Raw genomic sequence first — 27,972 nt, 5'->3', positions numbered from 1 at the left:
TCCATGCCCACGCACGTAGAGTTAAGTTAGTTAAAGTCTGTCCCAAGCCTTATAGGCTCATCCGGCCGGTGCATATGCCGGTTTCCGTAGCGTGAAGTGACTGAGAGTACAAGACTCCACCCCCCGGATAGGACGCCAGTCTATCGCAAGGTTAACCCCCAGCATTTTGCTGGTACCCATTCTCAGCTGGGTGGACTGGAGCATTGTGTGGTTAAGTGCCTTGCTCAAGGACACAACGCGCTGCCTTGGCTCGGGCTCGAACTCACAACCTTCAGATCACTAGTCCAACACCTTAACCACTTGGCCACACACCACACACGCGCACGTAGACTGGACCCAGAAATCCTGGCAACCGCGAAGGCTGATTTTGTGACATGGAAAGGCTCGGAACTGTACACTGGTCGAATGGCCCCTGGGGTTCACCCCTCTATATGGTTCCCAAGTCGGATGGTGATTGCCGCCCATGTGGTAATTACCGACCCCTTAACAAGGCCAACACCCCCGACTGTTACCAGGTCCCACACATTCAAGACTTGTCAGCATGTTTAGCCAGAAAGTTAATTTTTTTCCAAAGTGGATCTAGTTAGCAGCTACCATCGGGTGCCTGTGTGCTTAGAGGACATTTCCAAAACAGCTGTGATAAGCAACCGCACACAAAATGCTGGAAGAAATCAGCAGGCCAGGCAGCATCTATGGAAAAGAGCACAGTCCTGCTGAAGGGTCTCGGCCTGAAACATCGACTGTACTCTTTTTCATAGATGCTGCCTGGCCTGCTGAGTTCCCCAGTGTTTTGTGTGTGTTGCTTAGATTTCCAGCATCTGCAGATTTTCTCTTGTTTGTGATTGGATAGCTGTGATAACCCTGTTTGGCTTTTTCGAGTTTCTGTGCATGCTGTTTGGACTGAAAAAAGCAGCAGAAACTTTCCATGTGCTTAAGCCAACAGGGGTTGATTATTAACCCTGCTAAATGCCAATTTGGGTTGTCAACCATCGACTTTCTCAACCATCACATCTCCACAGAAGGTGCAAAACCCCTCCCATCAAAAGTAGCCACCCAGTCAGCCTCTCAATAGCGTTCCACCCTCCTCAGGAAATTAGATTTCTTTTCACCTGTTCCTACCGTCCATCACGGTGTACAGCACTCGAGTTCCTGTTGATCTACATTCCACCTCGTTGGTTTTCGTCTGCCATGATGCACACCAACATCCCCTAAGGCCGCCTTATGATGGCCTGTTCCACGTTTTGCAACAGGGAGAAAACACTTTTACCAGAGATAAGAGGGGTAAACCTGAACGTATCTCGGGTTTTGGAGTATCTCACTGCCATGTCCCTGGTGTCGCAACATGACCACGAGCGTGTCAACACATCTCTGGATGGGCCAGAAGCACCTGCCGTTCCCCCGCGCCTGGAATGCAGGAGCCAAGCCTGGCGGGGTCATCTGAGCTCCAGACAGACTCACAATGCGAGTTTTAGTCAATTCTGGTGGGGGGAGAGTGCTGTGTGGGGTAAAGTATTGGAGAGAAATGCACATAATTCTCAACCACTGACAGTGAGTTGGGGTTTCACTTTAAAAGGCTGGTCTGGCGTGATGACATTATTAGGTAAAGAGATTTAATGTGTTTGTGGTGTAGGTTTTGGAGTTCGATAAAATGCGTTATGGGTTTCATTAAACATAAAATGGTTCACTTCATGTTATTTATGATATCCTATAATATTATCACTGTAGAAAAAAAAGTTAACCAATGGGAGGGCATGACCTTCCATAGAAGACATCCCCATGATCTAAGCAGACTAGATGTCAACAAGGAAGCGTTGAATGTCCTGCTCAGAGTTGGCAACCTCTTCCCAGAAGCAGAGGGGTTTCTTGCGGCAATACAGGACCAGGTGGTTAAACCTCCAAAAAAGTCAAAAATACATAATAAAAGACCAACAATTTCAAGATGGTAAATGCAGAAAATGTCGAGAGAAACCAGAAACAATCCAACGCATTACAGGATCCTGAAGTAGTTTAACTCAATCTGATTACTTACTCAGCCACAATCAAGTGGCAAAGATCATTCACCAAAATCTTGCTTTAAAATACAAACTCATAAAAGAAGTTATGCCTTACTATAAACACAAGGCTGATCCAGTTTTAGAATCAGAATACCACAAATTATATTATGACCGATCTGTTATTACAGATAGGACAATCCATAATAGCCGTCTGGATTTAGTAATACAGTATAAAAAAAAGCAAGAACAACCTATTTAATAGATATAGCCATTCCAAACACACATAGCATACAGAAATCAATAAGTAAAAAACTCCAGAAATATGCTGAATTAAAAGAGGAAGTTGAAAGACTATGGAACATGAACAGGGTATACATTGTCCCAATAGTAATATCTACAACTGTTATCATCCCAAAGTCACTACACGGTAGCATTAAACAATTAGGCCTACACAGCAATATCTATGTATAACTCCAAAAGCCACAATACCAAACAGCACTAGAATAGTCCAAAAGTTCCTAGCAATTGAGAAATGAGTGTGCTTGGCTGTATGCATACCTCAGGTTTTACCAGCATGAGCTGAGAAAAATAATATTAATAAATAAATAAGCAATAAATATTGAGAATATGAAATGAAGAGTTCTTGAAAGTGAGCTATGAACAGTTCAGTGATTGGAGAGTGAAATTGAGTGAAGTTACCCTCCCTGGTTCAAGAGACTGATGGTTAAGGTGAAATAAATTTTCCTGAAACCTGGTGGTGTGTGTCTTACCCGCAAACCTGGCCACAAAGCCATCAATTCCATCATCCAAATCATTGTCATATAACATGAAAAGAAGCAGTCCTGACACAGACCCCCGTGGAACACCACTGGTCACTGGCAGCCAACCAGAAAAGGCCCTCTTTATTCCCACACTTTGCTTCCTGCCAGTCAGCTAATCTTCTATCCATGCTCGTATCTTTCCTGTAATACCGTGGGCTCCTACCTTGTTAACAGTTTCATATGCAGCACCTGTCAAAGACCCTCAGAAAGTCCAATAGAGGAGAGGAGAAGATGGCGGTGTGATGCAGCGTGCAGCAGCCACTCCGGTGATGAATATCTGTAATCTATCAAGTAGGAAGCCGTGCACAACCCTGATTTGATGGAGGCAGATGTGAGAGCACGGAGGAACATCTGGAGAAACTTCTGAAATGCCTGCTTCACTGCCGCTGCTGCTGTGCGATCCAGAATCTCCGGAGGGGAAGACCCCGAATCCTCGGCTTTGCTTGTTGCTCGGTGGCCGGGCCAGGGTCGAAGCGCCCGGCAGAGATGATGCTCGGTGTTTGGTGTCGGAGGGCTGGTCGGAGGCTCAAAGTTTTCGGACGGACTCAGAGTCGGACTGTGATCGGGTGCTTCCAGGATGCTGCATCGGCAAGTTTGCGGTGCTGGAGGCTCATGGCAGGGAGAGTTTCTCCCTTCAACCATCTGCGTGAGATGATGGGGCTATTGGGACTTTAAGACTTTTTTTTACCGTGCCCATGGTCTGCCCTTTATCAAATTACGGTATTACTTTGCACTGTTGTAACCATATGTTATAATTATGTGGTTTTTGTCAGTTTTAGTCTTGGTCTGTCCTGTGTTTCTGTGATATCATACTGGAGGAACATTGTATCATTTCTTAATGCATGCATTTCTAAATGACAATAAACGAGGACTGAGTGTCCTCATAATCTAATCTAATCTAATCTAAACAACATCCATTGACTCTCCTTTGTCTATCCTACCTGTTATTTCTTCAATTATTTCCAACAGATTTGTCAGACAAGATTTTCCCTTGAGAAAACCATGCTGACTTTGGCCTATTTTATCATGTGCCTCCAAGTACCCTGAATCTTCATCCTTATAATAGACTGCAAAATCTTCCCAACCACTGAAGTCAGGTGAACTGGCCTGTAATTTCTTTCCTTTTGCCTCTCTCCATCCTTAAGGAGTAGCATGGCATTTGCAATCTTCCCATCCTGCAAAATCATTCCAGAATCTAGTGCTTCTTGAAATATCACTCCTAATGCCTCCACAATCTTTTCAGCTACCTCTTTCAGAACTGTGGGTGTAGTCCATCTGAACCAGGAGACTGATTCCCTTGTCTATCCACTAATCTCCCTCCCAGCACTTATCCCTGGAAGTGGCCAAAGTGGAACACCTGCCCATTCACCTCCTGCCTCACCTTCATCCATGGCCCCAAACAGTTCTTCCAGGTGAGGCAACACTTCACCGCTGAATCTTCTGGGGTTGTCTATTGTGTCTGGAGCTCTCAATGTGGCCTCCTCTACACTGCTGAGACCCGTTGTAAATTGGGAGACAGCTTCGTCGAACACCGCCGCTCCATCCAACGAAAGCAGAACTTTCCGGTGGTCATACATTTTAATTCCCATTCCCAATGCAACATGTCGGTCTCTGGCCCTCCCTTGTGCCAATGATAAGCTCACCCTCAGGACGGGAGAGCAACACCTTACATTCCATCTGGGTAGCCTCCAACCTGATGGCATGAACAGAATATCAATTTCTCCTTCTGGTAAACAAACTCCACCCCCCCTCCTCTTTCCTCTAATCCTCACTCTGACATTTTACTTCTTTTCGCCTGCCTATTACTGCCCCCTGGGTCCCCTCCTCCTTCCCTTTCTCCTATGGTCCACTCTCCTGTCAGATTCCTTCCTCCCCAGCCCGTGACCTTTCCCACCCACCTGGCTTCACCTCTCACCTTCCAGCTAGCCTCCTTCCCTTCCCTTCCCTTCCCCACATCTTTTTATTCTGGCATAACCAGGTACTTCATAAATTTCAGTGAGTACAGCTATGGGCATATTGAGTGGTGGGACAGGTTTGAGAGGAGAATGCCCTTCTCTGTTCCTATTTTTTTTTCCTCTGGGTGAAAAAAAAACACATTCATCTTCTTTCTAACCTTTCTCCCACTTAATTATATAACTTTCCCGTTGCCCGTGTTAGGAAAAGTAGATCTTGACTCTGCCTTTGACCCTCATGACTTTATAAAACACAGTTAAATTTCCCCTCTGCTTCAAACAAGCCAGCTTCCCCCTATCTGCAACTTGAGAGAAAAATCTTCTCTCTGCACCCCGTCCAGACATGGCATTTTATTGTAATACAGAACTTTACGCAGTATGCCACCTGTGGTCTAACCAGAGCCTACCTCCCTGCTAATATATTCTGTGTCTAACAAAGGAAAGCATCTTGCTTATTGGCCTGTTTGGCTACTTTTAAGATGCTGTAGCCACTTGTTCTTCCATATCATTCACTATTCCACCCCCCCCCAATTTATTATATATTCCTTTGCCTTGATGCACTTTATGAAATGCATTACATCACACTTCTCTGGATCGAGTTCCAGTTGCTGCTTTACTGCCCATCAATATCCCTCTGCAGTCTGAAGCTTTCTGCCTGAAAACCACAAGATCAATTTTTGTATCATCTGAAAATTCCTTTATTGTGCCATCTGCGCTTAAGTCTAACTCATTAATATGTATTACAAAAGTCAAGGGACCGAGTAATAAGTGCTGTGGAACCTCACAGAAGCAGCCTCGCACTGGTAAATAGCCAACAACTCCCTGCCACTGAACTGATTGTGGATCTAATTTGCCCCATCTGTCAGTACCATGGACTTGTACTAACTCGACTCATCATTTCCGCGGATGCGGCCCAACCTGCTGAGTTCCTCCAGCGTGTTGTGAGTGTTGCTTTACCCAGGCTGCCATGTGGAGCTGTGAGAGGTACATGGCTAAGGTTGACATTGACCACATCAAATGTTCTACCTGCCCTGATCCTCTTTGTCACCTCCTCAAAATGATCAGTCAATGCAATCTTCCCCGGATAAATCTGAGGAGTATTGTTGAATGGTAAGTGTCCATTGCCAGGTGGGGCTAGGGGGAGGTCCAGAAATGTTTTTGTCCATTTCTCTTTCCATCCTTGTACCTCCAGCCTTGGTGGAACTTAATCTGGAGCTCCGGGTCAGGCTGGCTGGATTGATACTGGAGATGGTCACAGTGTGACGCTGGGGAAGGTCACGGTGTGATGCTGGGTATGGTCACGGCGGGACGCTGGGCGATGGTCACAGTGTGACGCTGGGGAAGGTCACGGTGTGATGCTGGGTATGGTCACGGCGCGACGCTGGGGGATGGTCACGGCGCGACGCTGGGGGAAGGTCACGGTGTGACGCAGGGGGATGTCACGGTGTGACACTGGGGAAGGTCACGGTGCGACGCTGGGGGGTGGTCACGGCGCGACGTTGAGGGACGGTCACGGCGCGACGCTGGGGGAAGGTCACGGTGCGACGCTGGGGGAAGGTCATGGCGCTGGGGGATGCTGGGGGATGGTCACAGCGCGGCGCTGGGGATGATCACGGTGCGACGCTGGGGGACACTGGGGATGATCACGGCGCGACGCTGGGGGATGGTCACGGCGCGACGCTGGGGGAAATTCACGGCGCTGGGGGACGCTGGGGGATGGTCACGGCGCGACGCTGGGGGATGGTCATGGCGCGACGCTGGGGGAAGGTCACGGCGCAACGCTGGGGATGATCACGGTGCGGTGCTGGGGGACGCTGGGGGATGTCACGGTGTGATGCTGGGGGATGTCACAGCGCAATGCGACGCTGGGGGAAGGTCATGGCGCGACGCTGGGGGAAGGTCACGGCGCGACGCTGGGGATGGTCACGGTGCGACGCTGGGGGACGCTGGGGGAAGGTCACAGTGCGATGCTGGGGGACGCTGGGGGATGGTCACAGTGCGATGCTGGGGGATGGTCACGGCACGACGCTGGGGATGGTCATGGCGCGACGCTGGGGATGGTCACGGCACGATGCGACACAGGGGGATGTCACGGTGTGACGCTGGGGATGGTCACGGTGTGACGCTGGGGATGGTCACGGTGTGATGCTGGGGATGGTCACGGTGTGACGCTGGGGATGGTCACGGTGTGATGCTGGGGATGGTCATGGAGCTCCCTGCAGGAATGGAGGGGGTGATTTTGGAGTTGTGTGGGAGAGCTGGTCCCTCCCAGCTTCAATAGCAAACCCTCTCAGGCTCAGTGGAAACCTCAACCAGCAGAATATTGCAGCCAAACCACACGGTTATTTCTCCAGAGAAAAGTGAGTGTGTGTGTGTGTGCATTTTAAGTGATCTTAACACAGAACACCTTCCAAACTTCACTTTTATTTCAAAGATCAAGAAAAGAATCTGAATCACACAGCTTGATTTACATCCATAAGAATAAATATCACCAGTGTTGGACAGATTCCCTCCATCCCCAACGGAGTTCACTCGTACAGAGACAAACCAATCCAAGCATCTTCCCACCCTCAAATTCACACCAAACGATGCACTCCACTCCGCTCCACTCCACTCAGACAAAATTATGTGCTTCATCCAGCAGCAAGGTCCCCAGTTCTCCCACTACAAATCCCATTGCCTACCTCTGTGACTCCCACTCAACGTCCTCCAGATTCACAGGCTCAGAACCAGGGAGAGAGAAAATGGGAAAGTCTTCGAAACCCTTTCAAATTCACAAGAGGTGCCAAGCTGCTGACCACAGAGTTGCAGACCCAAGCCCTCTCGATGATCCTCTCATGGGATTCTGAGCCGTCTAACATCACCAGCTTGAAGTTGAACTGAATTCCCACTTCTCCCACCCTTCTTCCAACAGGCTCAGGTTCCCTCACTTTCCAAACCACACATATATCTCCAAGAACACAGGTATAATCTACAGATGCTATCTAACTCCTTCACATCATCACTGTGAGCACCTTGAGGAGAGCCTCATCCAATGCATTTCCACATCAAGCTAAAGTTCCCCTCTACCTGCTTCCAGTCCTCACCTTCCATGTACACCTCTGCTCCTCAGCTGATCCCTGCTTCCTTCCCCATCCATCTCGCTGACCTGTTTCCCCATCTCTCGCACCCATTCGTTGCTCTGTTCATCAGGTGTGTTTGGGGGGGCAGGGTTAGATCAGTGTAATAATTTGATACATGGATATTTACACAAAGCACAGAGACACACAGATTGTACAATCCTGGCCACAGTAAAACTTTTATCCCATGAATGCCAAACGTATACTGAGAGACAGGCAATTTGCACAGTTCAGACACAAGCCCCTCATCTCCTATGACTTCTTCATTTGCGAGTGGTTCTGTACTACATAACAATCAGTTTGAAGTTCTGTCGACTCCTGTTGCCTGACCTCGGATTTACGATTCTCCGTCTGCAGGAAGCAATGTGCCCTGTGAAGCAGCTGGGGTGTAAGGGCGGTAGGGAAGCAGGCCGCGTGGAGCTGGAATCCCTGCCCGCAACCGTATTCAACAAGCAACCATGCTCTTCAGAGACATCCACAGCAGACCCAAGCTTCCTGAGCAAAACTTCCCAGTGCTGCCGAATTCAGGGTGACAATTCACAGATCGTATCGAGCTTCACCTGTGAACAAGAGAAACAGGCTTAGTGGCAACGGGAGTGGCGGTAATGCCTAAAGTGAAAGTCATACAGCACAGAACAGACCTTTTGGCTCATCGTACCCATGCCAACCTTATTTTGCCCACCTATACTAATCTCTACACTTAGCCCGCATTGGAAATTTATCCTTCTCTGCCTTACCTATTTAAGTAGCTATCTAATTGCCTCTTAAACTTAATAATTATATCTGATTCCAGCACCTCCTCTGACAACACATTCTAGATATCAAGTATTCGATGTAAAAAGACAACCCTCATTTCCCCCCTTGAAATTCCCATGCTTTCACCTTAAATCTATGGTGACTTGTTTTTGACACTCCTATCCCTATGCCTTTCTCAGTCATATATACTTTCATGATGTATCAGCTCAAACACCATCCGTAAGTTCGTTGATGACACGACAGTGGTTGGCAGAATCTCAGATGATGGAGAGGAGGCATACAGGAGTGAGACAGACCAGCTGGTTGAGTGGTGTCACAGAGACAACTTTGCACTCAGCATCCATAATCCTGGATTGTGGACTCCAGGAAGGCGAAGTCAGAACACGCACCAGTCCTCATCAAGGGGTCAACAGTGGAAATGGTGAGCAGCTTCAAGTTAATGGGCATCAACATCTCAGACAATCTATCCCGGCACAATATATTGATGCCGTCACTAAGGAGGAACATTATTAGGAGTTTGGTATGTCACCAAAGACCTTAGCAGATGTCTACATCTTCAAAGGCAGTACTTCAAGAAGGCAGAATCCATTTTAAAGGACTCTCACTATCCAGGACATGCTCTTTTCTCATGATTACCATCAGGAGGTACAGGAGTCTGAAGACACACATTAGATGTTTTAGAAACAGCTTCTTTCCCCCTTTACAAAAGGCAATGGATTTGGCTCAGTACATCACAAGTAAAGCCCTCCCAACCATTGAGCACATCTACAGGGAATGCTGTTGAAGGAAAGCAGCATCCATCATCAGAGATCTCCACCACCCAGGCCATGCTCTCGTCTCACAGGTGGAAGGTACAAGGACCTGTGCACCAGGTTCAACAACATTTACTACCCTTCAACCATCAGGCTCTTGAACAAAAGGGGATAACTACACTCTATTGCCCCATCATTGAGACGTTTCCCACAACTAATGACCTCCCTTTAAGGACTCTTTGTCTCATTATCTCATGTTCTCGTTATTTATTGCTATTTAGACCATTTGTTGGTCTCCTGCACTCTGGTTGATCTTTCATTGATCCTGTTATAGTTACTATTCTATAGATTTGCTGATTATGCCCACAGGAAAATGAATCTTAGGGCTGTATATGGTGACATACATGTACTCTGATAATAAAGTTTACTTTGAACATTGAACCATCAGATTTTTGAATGGTCCACAAACACTGCCTTATTATTTTGCTCTTTTTCCCACCATTTATTTTATTTTTTTCTATTTCTGATTGCAGCTTATGGTAATTTGTTCTGCTGCCACAAAACCATAAAATTTCACTACATATGTTAGTAATAATAAATCTGATTCTGATTCACATCACCCCCACCCCAAAGCCTCCTTCAGTCCAGGGAAGACGAGTCCAGCCTAACAAATCCTAGAGTCCTCCGATCAAAGTACTATCCTGATGAATCTCCTCTGCACTTTCTCTGCTATGAACCCATAATCCCTGTGTTTGCACTTTCAGGGGACTATGCACTTGGATCTTAAGGTTTTTAATTTCATCAGATTTATTATTTATTTATTGAGATACAGCTCAGAATAGGCCCTTCTGGCCCTTCTGGTCGGCTGCCTGGCAACTCCGGACACAACCCTGGCCTGATCATGGGGCAACTTACGATGACCAGTTAACCCACCAACTGGTAGATCTTTGGACTGTGGAGGGAACCCACAGGGTCACGGAGAGAACGTACAGGCGGCAGTGCGAATCGCACCCCGGTTGCTGGGACAGTAAAGCGTTGTGCTAACCACTACGCTACTGTGCCGCTCTGTGCCCTATCATTTGCTGTACATGTCCCGCCCCAATTTGACTTTCAGGAATACATCAGCTCCCACTCGTCGGGATCAAATTCCACCCGGCAAAGCTCTGCGCAGCTGGTGTCATCAACCTTTCTAATGCCGAAGAATCTCTCTCTCTCCCAACTCCCACCCCGAGGCGACGTACTGCGATAGGTGTCTCTGTTGTCTCGACTTCTCCCACTGACAGGGCAGCTTGGCAGCAAAGCAGTTAGCACAACGCTTTTCAGCGCCAGCATTCACCACTCAGTTCAATTCCTGCCATTGTCTGTAAGCAGTTTTGGTGAGGACTATGTGGATTTCCTCCGGGTGTTCCCGTTCCCTGCCTCATTCCGAAAGACATACGGTTAGGATTAGGGGTTTATGGGCATGCTACGTTGGCGCCAGAAGCGTGGCGACACTTGCGGGCTGCCCCCAACATAATCTTCAGATTGTGTTGGTTTTGACGCAAATGTCGCATTTCACTGTATGTTTCGATATACATGTGACAAATAAAGCCAGCCTTTATCTTTACGTATAAATCCATCACTTGAATCTTTGGAGATTTCTCACTCTCATTATGATTGCTTATCAATGACACATTCAGAGGCACTGGCACTCACATCGGCATCGAGTGTGCCCTCTTGATGACCTGTTTCAGACAGACTTCACTCTCAGCCGCAAGGATAGGAACTTCACTCTCAACGTGGTAGTTGATCAGGTGGCTGATGCTTTTGAACAGCAGATCCTTTGTCCGCACCTGGAAGGAGAAGAGGGAGCATAGAACTGTGTGAGCTTCGGGACTGACGGGGCACAGTGAGAGGGAACGTGATTCAGAGGGTGGGGACAGGGTAATGAGTGGAATATTGTTCTTTATAGTTGAACATGAAAGGGATTGTCAGCAATTGAGCTGAAGTGTCTGATAGGGTTGTCTACTGTATCCAGTGCTCCCAGTGCGGTCTCCTGTGTATCAGTGAGACGTGACATAGAATTGGGGGGGGGGGGCTTCTTCAAGCACCTTCGCTCCTCCGCCACAGCAGGTGCAATTTCCTGATACCCACCCACTTCAATTCACTTCCTATTCCCATTCTGACATGTCAGTCTGTGGCCTCCACTGCCACGATAAGGCTACTCTTAGGCTGCAGGAGCAACACCCATATTCCCGTCTGGGGAGCCTCCAACCTGACAGCAAGGATATCGGCTTCTCTGACTTCTGATCATTTCTACCCCCCTCTTCTCTCTTTTTCCATTCCCCCATTCTGGCTCCCTTCCAGGCCCTTCTTTTCTCATCTGCCCATCAACTCTCTCAAGTGACCCTCCTCCCTCCCTTTCCCCCACGGACCACACTCCTCTCTTATCAGATCCCTTCTTATTCGGTCCTTTACCATTTCCACCCATCACCCCTCAGCTTCTCACTTCATCCTCCCTCCCCCACTTACCCACCTTTCCCCTCACCCGGTCTCACCTATCACCTTCCAGCTTGTAGTCCTTCCCCTCTCCCCACATTCTTTTCCTGGCTTCCTTCCCCCTTCCTTTCCAGACCAGCTGAGGGGTCTTTGTTCAAAATGTCAAATGTTCATTCTCCTCCATAGAGGGTGCCTGAGTTCCTCCAGCATTTTATGTGTGTTGCCCTGGATTTCCCGCATCTGGAGAGCCTCTTGTGTTAAAGAGATATTACAATGCTGGTTCCGTCTTGGTTCCCAGAGAGCTGCCGCTGATTTGTCCTTGCCCCAACCCATGGATACTGACTGTAGCCCTGCCCAGACACCCGCACGGCATTGCTCACCACTCCTTCAGGGTCCACCAGCAGTAAGTGCTTTGCTTGCCCGTTGTGCATCCCAGTCAGGACGTACTGTCCAGGGTTGGTCAGGCTGTCCCTCACCAAGAAGTCCCCGTCCTGCACCAGCAGCGCCTCGGCCACTTTCCGATTGATCTTCCCATGGTACCAGCACTCCTGCTTCAGCTGCTCCTCCTCTGCATCCCGGGCAGCTCCGGGATTTGGCCACAGGCATCCACTTCCCTGGCCACCACCTCTGCAGGAGTTGGCACCGTGCAGCTTCAAGGCGTCCTCAAATGGCCCTTTGACAGAAAGATGAGGTGAGTGAGAAGGCAAGTCAAGACTGTCTGCTTTGGGACCATTGAGTACAGTTCCATCTTACTCAGTCTTTCTTCATTTCATCCCATGAATTAGCCTAGTGAACTATCTCTGCACTGCCAACAATGTAAGCACATCCTTAATTATCAGAGACCAACTGTGGGTGGTACTATAGAGGTAGACTCACCAACGCCCTATAGGTTCAAAGTTCAAAAGAAATTTATTATCAAAGTACACCTATGTCACCATATACTACCCTGAGATTTATTTATGTGTGGGTATTCACAGTAAATACAAAGAAACACAATAGAATTAATGAAAAACTGCACACAACAAAGGCAGACAATGTGCAATCGACAACAAACTGCAAATACAAAAAGAAGAAAAATGCAAAATAATAATGATAAATAAATAGGCAATAATTACCAAGAACAAGAGTTAAAGAGTCCTTGAAAGTGAGTCTATAGGTTGTGGGGATCAGCACTGGGGTGAATGAAGTTATTCACTCTAGTTCAAGAGACTGATGGTTGAGGGGTAACAACTGTTCCTGAACCTGGTGGTTTGGGGCCATCTTCCTGATGGCAATAGTGAGAAGAGAACATGGCCTGGATGCTGGGGGTCCTTGATGATGGATGCTGCTTTCCTGCGACAGTGTTTCTTGTAGATGTGTTCTGTGGTGGGGAGGGTTTTAACCATGATGGTCTAGGGTAGATTCACTACTTTTTGTAGGCTTTTCCATTAAAGAGAATTGGGATTTCCATACCAGGCTGTGACGCAACAAGTCAGTATACTGTCTAACTCGCATTTATAGAAGTTTGTCAAAGTTTCAGATGACATGCCAAATCTTTGCAAACTCCTAAGGAAGTAGACACTGCTGTGCCTTCTTTGAAATGGCACTTATGTGCTGAACGCAGGACAGATCCTCTGAGACGATGCCACCAAGGAATTTAAAGTTGCTGACCATCTCCACCTCTGATCCCCAGATGAGGACCAGTTCATGGACCTCTGGTTTTCTCCTCCTGTAGATAGTAATCTGCTCTTTGCTCTTGCTGACATTGAGTTGTTCTTGTGGCACCACCCGGCCAGATTTACCATCTCCCTCCTATGTCCTGATGCGTCACCACCTTTGATTCGGCCAACGACAGTCAGCAAACTTAAAAATGGCACTGGAGCTGTGCTGAGCCTCACGGTCATAAGTAAAAAGTGAACAGAGCAGGGGGCTAAACACATGGCCTTGTGGTTCTGTGCTAATGGTGATTGTTTATTTATTTAGCGATACAGCACGGAATCAGCCCTTTCAGGCCTTCGAGCCATGGTGCCCCAGCAACCCCTGACAACCTCCAATTAAACCCTAACCTAATCAATCTGTAATGACCAATTAATCTACCCGTTCGCCCTTGGACTGTGGGAGGACACTGGAAAGACAGGGAAAAGCCCACACATTCCATGGGGAGAACTTAGAGACTCCTTACAGATGATGCCAGAATTGAACTCTGAACTCCGACTCCTGCCAGGTGTAACAGCATCATGCTAGCCACTACTCTGCCATGGTGCCTCATATATTACATTCCACCTGCCACATTCTTGTCCACTCCCTTACAGCTTTCCATATTGCACCCATGTTGTGGAGGAGATGTTGTTGCCAATCTGAACGGTCTGGGGTCTGCAAGTGAGGAAGTCCAGGATTCAATTGCACAAGAAGGTATTGAGGACAAGGTCTTGGAGATTATTGATCAGACTTGAGGGGATGATGGTATTGAACGCAGAGCGGTAGTAAATGAAGAGCATCCTGAGGTATGTGTCTTCACTGTCCAGATGTTCCTGGGTGGAGTGAAGAGCCAATGAAATGGCACCTGCTGTGGACCTGTTGTGACGGTAGGCAAGTTAGAGCAGATTCAATCTGCTCCTCAGGCAAGAGTTGATACGTTTCTCCACCTATCTCTCAAAGCACTGCAATGCAGTGGATGTAAGTACTACTGGACAATAGTCATTGAGGTAGGTTATCACGTTCTTCTTGGGCACCGGTATACTTGAAGCCTGCTTGAAGCAGGTGGGTACTTCAGACTGTCAAAGCGAGAGGTTAAAGATATCAGTGAACACTCTAGCCAATTGATTAGCAGAAGTCTTCAGTACTCGGCCAGGTATCCCGTCTACACCAGATACTCACCCTCTTGAAGGGAGCTCTCACGTCAGTTCAAAGTTTCTCTACTTCTGTCTCCTGTGCATTAAAAAGCACTATTCATTTAGGCATCCTAATTATTACCTCTACTACCATGCTAACCTTTTGTGTTTCAAGGATTAGAGCTCCCAGATTTCTTTGCATCACAACATGTAATGCTTCATTCCATTTAAGTAATATTTTGCTTAATCATTTTCTTCCATCCAAAGTGGATAACTTCACATACTCCATCTGCAAATTCTTGTCCACCTACTTAACCTTTTCATATCACTTTGCGTGTTCTTTCTGTCCTCCTCATAACTTGCTAACACAACTATTTTTTGTATCATCAGTAAATCCACTACTAATGAAAGAAGATATGCACAAGGTTAGTGCAGCATATTGGTCTATGATAATTGAACTGTGGAAGAATTATCAGAAACACGAGTGCCTACTTCCAAAATCTCCTTCCTACAGGGTGAGGTTCTCCCCAACCCCCACCCACACCCCACTAGTGTGGTGCCTCCTCTGTGTAACTCTCCCGGTACGGGCTATTATCAAACTCTCAGTATTTCAGAGAAGTACCAAACCGATTCAAGTCACTATTGTTGGTGGTGGGAGGGAAGAGTGTGAAGCCTTTTTACAAAATCTGTGAATGAACTGTGATCAGATTTAGGCATCATAATTAGTTCCTCTACTACCATGCTAACTTTTTCTGTTTCATGGATTAAAACCCCCAGATTCTCTAAAACGGCATCAAGATCTGATTGTGGTCTTTAGGTTACCTCTGACCCAGGCGTACTTACTCATATCAAAGACATCCTTCTCAGGAGTGTTGGTTGTGTCCTCCAATGTTTCATTCAACCATTGCTGGGCATCAAGAGACTGGGTATTAACATACATGTGGTCTTCACAAGAGACTTTCCCATACGGCCGAAGGTAACCATCACTCGACATTCCTACAATCCACAATGCCAAGAGCATCAGCAGTGCACAATGAGGTAAAAAAAACAAAAGCAGATGTATAGTGGAGCGTGTGCCAGACTGGTACCAGTACCAGTGCACGCTGGCTATTTTGATCCTGATTTAAATCAATGTGGATGTCAAAGACCTTCCCGCCCGCCCCCCCCCCACAGATTCCTACCTTAGACTCTGCTCTCCTATATTAAGTTACCATAAGACACCCTGTTAGGGTCAAACTTTGCAACCCTATACAGGATCAGTTCCAATATTCCGCAGCAACCAAGTATTCTACAGTTGGCCTCAGACTCCTGTTGTGGAATGGGGTGAGGGTAAAGTCACTCTCCCACACACTTGAATATGAGTGACAATCAGAAAAGACAGTTAAGGTCGGAACGGTCTCCGCACCTTGAACTCCCAGCAGCACAAAAGAGATACTCTGTGTTTAGTCCTTTTACCAAATAATCCAAGTCTTTGGCTCCAGGTTTTTGACATGTCTGCTAAAAGGAATAATTTGATGCTTCTCACGTCTCAGTTAAATCTCTCTTCAGTTTCCTTTGTTCCAACATAGGCTAGTTTCTAATCATCACCAACTTTCTTATGCCCTGGAAAATCCTCACAAATCTTTACATGTTCTCTATTGCTATCAAGGGAACAGAACAGGATATTGTGCCTCGAGGAGATACTTTTTGATACAACAACTCAGGTGTGTGTTCTACCAACTTAAGAGCTGTCCCGCCTCAGGAGTCTGCCAAAGACTTTGAGAATGATCGCCACTCACCTGCCACAAAGAGTTTTGCATCTTCACTGTGATCGTCCATGTTCTGCTGTGATATGTGGCCATTTGCCTTCTGCAATGAACCGTTGAGCTGGAATGAGAGGAGCGTAATGTGAAGGACTGAGCTGCAGGGGCAACTACCCACAAAATTCCACAAGAGAGCCAGCAGCAACAGCCCTGACCTCAGGAATCCACACCAGAAATGTGTCAGGGCCTTAAAGCAATAAACACCATCATTCAAGACACCACTATCAAATCTACAAAATTACATCACATAGGGAGGCCTTTCATCCCATTATATCCCGTGGTTCATTCCCTGCAGGTTATAATTCTTCAAGTGCTCATTCAGGCACCTGTGGTTTGGGGATTTGCCTCCAGCATCCTTTCAGGCAATCAACTGAAATGCCATAATGCTGGGAAAAATATCTTTTTCTGAACTCCCTTCTAATTCTACAAATGAACAAATTTGTTCCCTCCCCCCCCCCCAAGTTACTGATTTCTCTAATAAGAGAAATAAGTTTGTTCTACTTACCCCTTCAAAGTTTTATAAACCTCAATTATATCTCCCCTCAGTCTCCTTCATCTGAAAGAGTCATAACAACCTCTCGTTCTCACTATACTGTAATTATCCAGCCCTGTCAATGTCCCCATAAATCTCTTCTTCATCCTCTTTGACGCCAGCACTTCCTTTATGTGTTGTGGTGGCCAGAACTGTGCACACTATTTGAGCAATTTAAACCAATCTTCCGTCCGTGGACTCACTTTACACCGCAAGCTGTCGGAGCAGTGCTGCCAGGATAATCAAGGACACGACCCACCCAGCCAACACACTTTTCGTCCCTCTTCCCTCCGGGAGAAGGTTCAGGAGCTTGAAGACTCATACGGCCAGATTTGGGAACAGCTTCTTTCCAACTGTGATAAGACTGCTGAACGGATCCCGACCCGGATCTGGGCCGTAACCTCCAAATATCCGGACCTGCCTCTCGGTTTTTTTTGCACTACCTTACTTCCCATTTTTCTATTTTCTATTTATGATTTATAATTTAAATTTTTAATATTTACTAATTTTAACTATTTTTAATATTTAATATTTGTAATCCAGGGAGTGTGAAAGTGCAGAATCAAATATCGCTATGATGATTATACGTTCTAGTACCAATTGTTTGGCGACAATAAAGTACAAAGTATAATCAATATTTTTTTTACAGTTCTAGCATGACCTGCCTGTTCTTGTATTCTAACCGTGGCCAATAAGGGAAAGAATTTCATAATGCTTGCTACTTCCTATTTGCCTAGCTGGTACCTTGCACACTGTGAACTGAAGATTTGCCCCTGGTCAAAATCCACCCCCTGTGTAAAATAGATTCTAGAATCTACAAGATTCTGTTACAAGCTTACACAGTGACTGTAAGTAACAATCTATCTGAGCCACACTAATACTACGTTGTGATGAATACTTTATAATTTAAACAGCAGAATCTGAACATCTGGTTCACAGCACTCTCCATCAATCAGAATTTGCTGGCCTCATGTCTGGATGTGTTGCAGATTAATCAATAGAAAATGATAGCTGTGATTAGTCAACAGCTCCGTAATGATTAGGTCATGTCATTAGACGAGCAGTTGTGGACTAACTAGATTGACCTTGGATTTATCCTCATCCAGGAACTCCTGTCTTACCCACATAATATTCCCAGACCAACGATTACTAACTGTGCTGTTATGCCCTGTCACTGAAGGCAGTGAGGCAAGTCTAAAGATAGACTCACTCAGCCTACACAAGATGTAATGAAACAACATTAGACAGGTTCAGTAAAAGTGAGGCAATCCATTCCACCAGAACACAGTCTTAAAAGACCAAAACTGAGCCAGATCGCTGCTATTAATGTGACATTTAACAACACAAGAGATTCTGCAGATGCTAGAAACCCAGAACACACACAAAATGCTGAAGGAACTTGGCAAGTCGGGCAGCTTCGAATGAGAGAGCAGCTGGGAGGGCCAAGGGGCCTGTTGCTGTGCCACAATAATAGTTAGGGCCCACAAGTAGACCAGACCACATAAAGACAGCAGATTCAAAAGCAGAAAATGCTGGACACAGTCAGCAGGTCAGGCAGCATCTGTGGAAAGAGCAACAGAGGCAATGTTTCACGTCTTAAACATGAGTAGTCAACTGTTTCTCCTTCCATAGATCTGCCTGACCTGCTCAGGGCATGCAGCACTTTTTGCTTTTATTTCAGATTTACATCGTCTGCATTTTCTTTATTTTTGAAGGAGATCAAGATTTCCTTCCCTGAACAGCATTAATGAATTCAATATGTCTTTAAGTCTTTCTGGTAGTTTAATGGTCATATCAGTGCTGAGACCAACTTTTTTTGTGCAGATTTAATTTAATTGCCTGAATATGAATTCCTCAGCAGCTACAGTAGGAGTTAAAATCATGTCTCTGAATCAATGATCGATTGGAATTAAGGTTCCCAATTGGGTACAATCGATGATCAGAGAATAAACTGGTTATTTTGAGTTTCCTCTTCTCAAATTCTTCATTTTTTTTGCATATTATCACATATAAAATCTTCCACTTCTGTTTCCAAATATAACTCTCTATTCCTTGATACACGTATGGGCAATAAGCCATACAATTTGATTATTGTACCAGAATTGGAAATAGGTTTAATAAAAAAAACAGGCATTTTAATATGCTTCTCATGCACCTTCTCAAAAGATCCTGAATTGAACTGACTGAAAATGGCTTTACATAATGATACAAAATGACTTCTTTTTTACCCTTTTCTACAAGTAACTTGAAAGTGCATTACATAAAAAAAACAGTAAAAGCTAACTAAAAGTGTGCTATTACCCACAAGTGTGTTAGGTTATGGACAATAGGTTAGAGTTGGGGAGGGGTCTGTGATCCACGGGAAACTGACTGTTGTATCCTGTAAGGCACATTTAAAAGATCAACCAACACACACAAAACACTAGAGGAACTCAGCAGGACAGGCAGCATCCGTGAAGGGAAACAAACAATTGATGTTTCAGGCTGGGGCCCTTCGTCAGGACCAGAAGGGAAGAGGGTAGAATCCAGAATAAGAAGGTGGGGGTGAGGAAGAGTACAAGCTGGTAGGTGATGGGTGAGAACAGGTGAGGGGCAAGGTGGCTGGGTGGGGGAGGTGGGATAATGTCAGAAGCCAGGAGGAAGAGATCAAGGGCTAAAGAACAGGGAATCAGATAGGAGAGGACAGAGGACCATAGAATAAAGGGAAGGAGATGGTGAATCATAGGGAGGTGCTGGGCAGATCGTGATGGATATTTAACAGAACCTTATCACAGAGATTAATTTGCTACAATAGTGGGGCCAGTTTATGGGTTGATAGATTTTAAATATCCTTAGAAATTTCAAAAACTCAATATATGCAAAAGGCAATTTGTCTCTTAAAAGAAGCCTTGGTCTTTGTCTTGGAATCCTCTAAGAGCATCTTTTAACCTTAGATCTACATCGTGGAAGTATTTGTACTTCTGAAAAGTTCACACAGGGAGATTTGTAATCAGTAGCCACAAGGAAAGTTATTGAAAGGAAAGGATTGTCCTGCAGTGTACATTCAGCCTGATACTTTTAAGAAAATAAAACAGACCTGCAGATAGTTGAAATCTAAATAAAACCAGAAAAAAAAAATTGGTAATACTCAAAAGGTCAGAATGTATATGTTGGAAAAGAATAAAAGTTAACATTTCAGGTCAAAGACCCTTCATCAGAACTCATTTTAAGAATCTGCAAGTCCTTCCATGTTGACCAAACAGTTCAGAGTCACAGACAGACTCCCAGAACTTTATGTTGGAGGTTTTAGAATGACAGAAAGTGAAAGTCCAGACTACACATTATTTCTGAACAGGATCTCACTGTTCCCAGTTCAAGGCAAAGAAAACTCCGAGTAAGAATGGCTCGATGGCTGAGTCGTATCTGCTCCATGAGACTGAATCAACCCAGGCTGGCTGGCAGTCTGCAGCACCATACTCCTATCCGGCCGCATTATTCTCTTCTATCAGCAGAAGTGGGAAAGACATACAATGAATAATTGGTGATTCATTTATTTTAAATGTGTTTTACAAGATTCTGGCCAAGTCACTGTGAATTAACTTAGGTCTGCTCTACAGGGACACACAGCAGAAAGGCTCCTGAGACAGCACTTTCCAAATCCACGACCTCGACCAGCTCGAAGGACAAGGGCAACAACAGCATGGGAACGCCACCAAATGGAAATTGCACCCCCCGCAAAGCCATATACCATCCTGACCTAGAAAAGTATCACTGTTCCTTCATCATTGTTGTCAAAATCCTGAAACTACCGCTGTGGATGAACCTACACTTCACAAGCTGCAGTAGTTCAAGAAGGCAGTTCACTGTCATCTTCCCAAGGGCAGTTAGGGACGGGCTGGCTCAGTCTACAAAGCCCACATCAGTCGGATGAATAAAAAAAACTGATGATTCAATCGGTTCAGACCTGTGCTGCACTTGGCAGAAAGATTTCAGACAGCCTTCAGCAACTGACATATACCCCCAAGTATGTGCGGAGCACTGGGGGTGGGGGGGGGCGGTGGCTACTAAACAACTGGAGCACACTTCAAGAAGTGGTTGGAGTGTCTAGCTGAGGTAAAGCAGAAACCGCGGTTGTGGGTGTCGTGCTCCTTCTCAATTGCAGAAACAGTCCTAGTGTCGAAGAAAAATGACCCTGAGGACCAGACTTCAGGCAGTGATACCTTTATTCAGCATGAAATGATGGAGGGCCTGCAGAAGTGTGCAAGGCTCTGAGTTACAGAGCAATTTCAGCCTATATTTATACTGATGAACAAACAAATATACGTGACCAGGAGGAAGATATTTTTAATCATAGAACAGACAAATGACTAAATCATATGAATGTGTGTTCCTCTTTTCTGACATCTGCACTCAGTGCTGCATCCTGATTGTGACAGTCTGTCTGCTGTCTGCAGGCCTGAGCTCAGGACATGGAGTTACAAAGTTCAAATGGAAAAATGCAAGTCATCACCCCTTTTCTTGACCCTTCTTCTATACCCGGTCACGCGGTGTGACGTGGCTCTTGGCCAGGGTTCTATACATGGTGCAAGTGTGGTCTGTTACCAACTACTACACTAAAGTAGTCACTAAACCCTTTTCTATTTCATCTGGATCATGTTCTCAAAGACACAATGTGCAAAGCAAAAGAATAACAGACGACTCGAGCTGCGTAAAGATGTTTTATGTGCAAAACCAAGAGTCACTACGTGCTCAACTTGTCATTGTCTCTAGTATTGTGAAAAATGGGTCTGGTCTTACTGCCACAGAGCTGGACTGCGCCGCAAGACCTGTCTCTAGGGATAAAGCCTATGTAAAAGAACATCTCTGTCCTCAAGCTAATTACAGAGGTGTGAATAGAATACTCTTGAGGGCCATAAGGAAAGTGAGGCAATAGACTGTGTTAGATGGTTCCCGAGATGCGAGCCAAATCAGTTGGTGGAATCACCAGAGCTTTCAACCAATTACCAAGGCAAAACCAAGTAGCAAGTCTGTGGTAGAAATGTTTAAAACTAGTGTCTGATGGGATACTTGACCATTCTGGAACAGCTGGGCTTAAGACTGCTGATGCACATCGAGAATAACCTTGGATAAGCGCAGTACCAGGAACTCCAATTAATAGGATACTAGGCCCCGGGAACCAGGAGGGAGGATGTGTCTGGGGGTAAATTATGAGCCCTGATAACAGGGAACAAAGAGGACTGGTAGACTCGTGCTGAGAGATAATTGACATGTCTTTTAAACGATTGATCTTGTACTGACTCGTGGGATGCCAAACAAAATTATGTCTTGTTTGTCTTGCTGTATAAATATGAGCTTTGTACAACCTAAAAATCAGTTCTGGCGGTGGTGGAGACTGCTGCAGACTCTCCATGATATCATGTTAATAAACCCTTAAAACGAAACTCGAAGTCGCTCTGGTGTTCTTAGTTAGTGTTTCCATGACAAAGTCCAACCGAATGGCATGAACACTGGTTTCCCAGCTTTAGGTAATTCTCACCTTTGATGGGTGTTTCCCCTTTCTCCTCTCCTTGTGAATCCTCCTCCATTCCTCACATTTTTTGTCGTCTTTCCTACACTGTCCTCCACTACAGCCCCCATTACCTGTTTCCATCCAACCACTACAAAAAAAATTATTTTCCAGAATATATGTTGTTAATATTTACAGGGTATCAGTGGGCACCCATGGTACTAGTACGGGTACCCATAGAATCTCTGAAGTGGTCAATGCTAGAGCCTAGATACTAAAACCTAGCCCGACGGGACCTAGCTATGTGCGCTGGGTCATCTGGGTACTTCAGTGTATTGAAATACATTAATCATATTTTAGCAACACACACAAAATGCCGGAGGAACTCAGCAGGCCAGGCAGCATCGATGGAAAAAAGTACAGTTGACGTTTCAGGCAAGATTGGAGAAAAACGCTGAGGAGTAGATTTAAAAGGTGGGGAGAGGGGAAAGAGAACCACCAGGTGATAGGTGAAACCTGTAAGGGGGGAGGAATGAAGTTAAGAGCTGGGAAGTTGATTGGTGAGATGAGGTGAGATGAGGTGAGAGAGGAAAAGGGGATGGGAAATGGAGAGAGAAGAGGGGGTATTACCAGAAGTTAGAGAAGTCAATGTTCATGCCATTAGGTTGGAGGCTACCCAAACGGAATACAAGGTATTGTTCCTCCAACCTAAGGTTCGTTCAACCTCATTAGGTTTTTCAACCTAATCATATTTTAGTGAGTGATTTTCCTGTATCCAAGTCTAGGTGAAGTGTCGAGCCAACAGCATTTAGACTGAATACTTAAACAATAATTAGCTTCCTGAGTTCAGGTTGGATATGGGTCAAGCCAGGCTTTAAAGTTATAACCAAGCATTTCACTAGTGAGTGGCTTCAAAACAGCAAAGAAAACTAAAGATGTAATTGTGTAACTTTAGTCGTAGAAGTCTAGTTTATGTAGCACAATCATTTCAGCATAAGTGACTGACCTGCTGGGTGTTCGTGCAGAACGGCGCCTGGGTTTGCACGTGCCACTGTCTGTCCCTCATGTCCACAACCCCTCCCAGGGGCGGCTGCTTCCCAGGAACACTGTTATAATAATTGTGGTCTGCTGCCTCCTCTTCACCCCAGGCAGACTCCTCGCTGCCTGTCATTCTATAGTCAGCAGAGATGAGAAACATTCAGATGAAGTCTTTATGACAGCAAATGTCAAAATGCTCAATAAGCCGTTCTCTACAGAAAGTCTAAGCACCATCCAGTTCCTTCCTCACTGAGACGTCCCAGGATTACCGCACAAGTTGGCAATGGGATAGTGATCTGCAAATCCCCACAGGGGGATGGGAGAGGGGTAAAAAGGCAATGGTCCTGACACAATATTGTGAGCAACTTTGGGCCTCATATCTAGCAAAGAATGTGCTGGCACTGGAGAGGGTCCAGAGGAAGTTTATGAGAATGATCCCGGGAATGGAAGAATTAATGTATGATGAGCCCATGAATGTCTGAAGGCTCTGGGCCTCTACTTGCTGAAGTTCAGACGAAGCAGGGGTGATCTCATTAAACCATACCTAATATAGATAGAGTGGACATGGAGAGGATGTTTCGAATAGAGTGAGAGTATAGATCCAGAGGGCAGAGTCTCAGAATAGAATGACATCCCTTTGGAGCAAAGTTGAGGAGGAATTTCTTTTGGCAGAGGGTGTTTAATCTTGGAATTCATTGCCACAGACAGCTGTGGAGGCCAAGTCATTTGGTATATTTAAAGTGGAGGTTGATGAGTACTTAATCAGTAAGGGCATCAAAGGTTATGGGGAGAAGGCAGGAGGATGGGGTTGAGAGGAAGAGTATATCAGCTGTGATCAAATGGCAGAGCAGACTCAATGGGCTGAATGGCCTAACCCTGCTCCAATGTTTTATGGTCTTTTGGGTGAGTGATTCCCTCACACAGTGACAGAACAAGGTCTGTGATTCTTCCGCAGGGCGATAGGAAGGGCCTTTGTACTTGACCTGTGACACGTTGAGAAGAGAAACCCTTACCCCACTGCCAGCCTACATCATGGAGAAGGGAGAAAGCTGTATTTCGGTACAAGCACAGCATCCAGGGGATCAAAGGAGAAATTTCATTTGAACTCATCAGATTCAGTAGGCTTTATTACTTGAATAATACAGCACATTTAGAGTGATCTTACCTGTCATGTGGAGCAACCAGTTTCGGGGGGCTGTGCAGGTACTGCTTGAACCTCAGCTCAATAGCCTGTCCTATTGTGGTGATCACAGTCTGTGCTAAACCCTCACAGCACTCCAGTATATGGCAGGCTACAGGAAATGAGCATGAGTCTCTGTTAGTTTCAGTAAGAAACAGACCCTTTGGCCCATCACATTGATGCTGAACATCAAGTACCTATTTATACTAAACTCATCTTCCAGCATCTGGCCAAAAGTTTTCTATGCCCTGGTGATTCAAGTGCTTGTCCAGATACTTCTTGCCTGGAGAAGCCTACCACCACACTCAGTGTGTTACAGATTTGAAACACCCTTTTACCCCTTACCTTAAACCTATACCTTCTGGTTTTACTCTCAACACTGTCATTATTTTGTTTTCCTTAATCATGCCCCCTTCAGCTGCTTTCGCTCGTTAAAAAAAAGCAAACGCAGCCCACCTAGTCTCACTTCGTAACTGAAACCATCCGTCCCAGACAACAACCTAGTAATATTTTCTGCAACCTCTCCAGTGCAATCATATCTCTCCTGAAGCACGGTGACCAGAAATGCACACAATACTCCAATTGAGACCTGACCGATTTTTTTTATAGTTGTGTCATAACCTTCCTGTTCTTGTATTCCATTCTTTCGCTAATGAAGGCAAGTATATCATATGCATTCTTGGCAACATTATCTACCTGTGCCATTACCTTCAGAGATCCTTGAACACATGCACCAAGGTCCCTCCTTTCCCTTAACACACAACCTTGGAAAAACTAACAGACAATTCTGCTCCTTTGTCTTATGGTCTTAGAAGCCTCGCTCAGACTGACATTGTGCATCAGTAAAACCAACTTAGTGCTACAAATATGGCAATTATTTCCCACTTCCTGTGACTGAAATTGTGGTTTAGTGAACCCCTAGAGGTCTTAATTAATTCAGCATCAATCATGTTTCAAATTTTGCCACCTATATCAAATTAAGTCTCATTTATATGTTCTTGAAACCTTTATGACTACACTTCACTACTTCAAAACTTCACCATGGATGGTCCCAAGCCTGGCTGAAAAAGGAGGAGGGCTGGGCTTGAAGCTAGCAACCACATTCCATAAAAACCCATTATTACAGAAACACCAGCAGAGACTCCAGATGCCTCATCCTGAAGAGAGGAAGGATCTTCGAAGATGGGCTACACCTGGGACAACTTGAAGGACTGGCTCAAGACAGAGGACGCCGGCGAGCTGCTGTCAGCAGCCTATGCCCGAGTAAGGGTGATGGGCAAAGGTAAATTAGTCATAATTCCAAATTATCCTGACCAACCTACCTTGAATTATCCTTTAAACTGTTCCAAAGTTCTGCTGTTTGGATTCTAACTTACACCGGCTCCCATTCACCTCCCACACCTGTGCTCACTGACCTGCGAACTTCCATGTCAATTTTAAAATTCTTTTGTTTTCGAGTAACCTCCATGAACTTGCTTCATTTGTTTCTTTAGTCTACCACCATGCAATCCTGAGGTTTGTGTTCCTACAATTCTTGCCTTTTGATCATCCCCAGTTCTAATCACTCTACTGCTAGCGGCAGCAGCTTCTGCGGCCAAGTTCCCAAATTCTGGCTTACTCTCTCTAAACTGCTTTATTTCTCTTTCCTCCTTCAACACTCATTAAAATCTACTCCTCTGGCCAAGCCTGTTCTCACGTGGTTTTTTGGTAAATTTTAGTCTGATAATACTCCTGTGAAATGCCTTGAGATGCTTTGCCCAGATTTATGATGATGAGTAACACTCACCTCTCTGGTTAACAGGATCCTTTGCTACATAGGCAACATAATCTGCGGCATCCTGCAGGGGAACAGACACAGTTATCAACTGGCTTCTAATAAGGGGCAAAACAAGGGAGGAACAACTGATTCAACAATATGTGATGAATTCTCTGAACATATGTAATGAGTTCAGAAAACTCGGCAGGTCAAATTTGTGCAATTCCTATTTCTGCTTAATAGATAAGGCAGCAAGTCACTGGACTAACAACAAAGATCTAGTTTACTGATACAGAGGCACAAATTTAAATTGCACCACTGCAGTTCACTGTATCATATGCAAGTAATTTAATAAATCTGAAATTTGGAATAAAGCCAATTTTAGTCATTGCAGGCATGAAACAACTGTACTGATGTACAAAACCATTTAGTTCATTAGCGTCTGGCAAGGAAAGAAATCTGTCATTCTTACCATCTGGCCAATATGTGACTCTGGACCCCAACATGAATGACTTTTAACTGCTTCCCAATTCAGAGCAATGAACAATGGATACAGACGTTCAATTCCCATCAATGGAAATCACATTAAAACAGTTGTTGGAGCAAATCTGTGCCTTCCTTATATGTATTCTCTGTGAAAAATCTGAAGGGTAGGGTTTGTTGTAAAACTTGGACAACTGAGAGATCACATTCATTCATCTCCTTCACTGATGACCTCACCCTCTGTGCCACCGGTTTGAGGACGCACATGTCCTCTAGAGTTCAGATTAGGTGGACAAAAACAAGGCTACAGCCCTCCAGGCTGTAACACCCACACAGCCCATGATCAATTAATCTAGTTTCACTCATTGCTTCAATCAGCTAGGAATTAGAGAGAGAAGGGAGCGAGGGAGGAGGACAGTATAGGAATCATCATCACTGAATCATGAAATTCACTATTGGTGATGTGAAACTTAACCCCAGACCTGTGACAACTAATACCCTGTTCTTATGCAGTTATTTCACAGCCCATATCTGAGCTCCAGCCAAAATAGAAGATCATTCCTAAGCAGGAAAAAACAGAGATGGAAGTGGTACGAATTCGAGGGGGTCCTTACCATATCTCCACCTGAAGCAAAGGAGATGGACTGCATGTTATGGTTTGCAATGATCTGTAAAATGAAATACACATGACATTTTCATGGAGACAACTTGAAACAATATGAACCTCCCCACTTCACCCTCTACTACTGCCCCAAGGAAGAAAAACTACATCAGCAATACATGGCCCACTGATTCCCAGGACCTCTGAACCATATCCATTGTGTGAAAGGGAAGGGTCCTTCATTCCATGGAAGAATCTTAAGGCTTTGAACTTCTACAGGGATAAGTTCAACCAGAATGGAGACTACACTCAGTGGGCACTCCAGCACCTAATAAAGTGGTCACTGAGTGTACGTTTGTGGTCTTCTGTTGCTGTAGCCCATCCACTTCAAGGTTCAATGTGTTGTGTGTTCA

At 45.3% G+C, this 27,972-nt stretch overlaps 1 protein-coding gene across 2 annotated transcripts in view; it reads right to left on the bottom strand.

Moving 5' to 3' along the window:
* Window positions 1-7,182: 7,182 nt before the first annotated feature.
* shc2 (SHC (Src homology 2 domain containing) transforming protein 2) overlaps window positions 7,183-27,972 on the bottom strand; it is a 38,815-nt gene continuing 18,025 nt past the window's right edge. For both annotated transcript variants that reach the window (XM_063032750.1, XM_063032751.1), the window contains 9 exons: window positions 27,573-27,626; window positions 26,506-26,557; window positions 24,705-24,831; window positions 23,508-23,673; window positions 16,461-16,548; window positions 15,526-15,678; window positions 12,253-12,545; window positions 11,090-11,226; window positions 7,183-8,446 (listed from right to left, as the gene is read on the bottom strand). In XM_063032750.1, coding sequence (XP_062888820.1) covers window positions 8,443-8,446; window positions 11,090-11,226; window positions 12,253-12,545; window positions 15,526-15,678; window positions 16,461-16,548; window positions 23,508-23,673; window positions 24,705-24,831; window positions 26,506-26,557; window positions 27,573-27,626 — 1,074 coding nt within the window. In that variant the 3' untranslated portion in view covers window positions 7,183-8,442. The remainder of the gene's footprint in view (window positions 8,447-11,089; window positions 11,227-12,252; window positions 12,546-15,525; window positions 15,679-16,460; window positions 16,549-23,507; window positions 23,674-24,704; window positions 24,832-26,505; window positions 26,558-27,572; window positions 27,627-27,972) is intronic.

This window comes from Mobula hypostoma, chromosome 24 (assembly GCF_963921235.1).
Source record: "Mobula hypostoma chromosome 24, sMobHyp1.1, whole genome shotgun sequence".
NCBI classification, from domain to species: Eukaryota; Metazoa; Chordata; class Chondrichthyes; order Myliobatiformes; family Myliobatidae; genus Mobula; species Mobula hypostoma.
The sequence above is the reverse complement of the archived record's forward strand: the minus strand, read 5'-3'. Positions and strand labels throughout refer to the sequence as shown.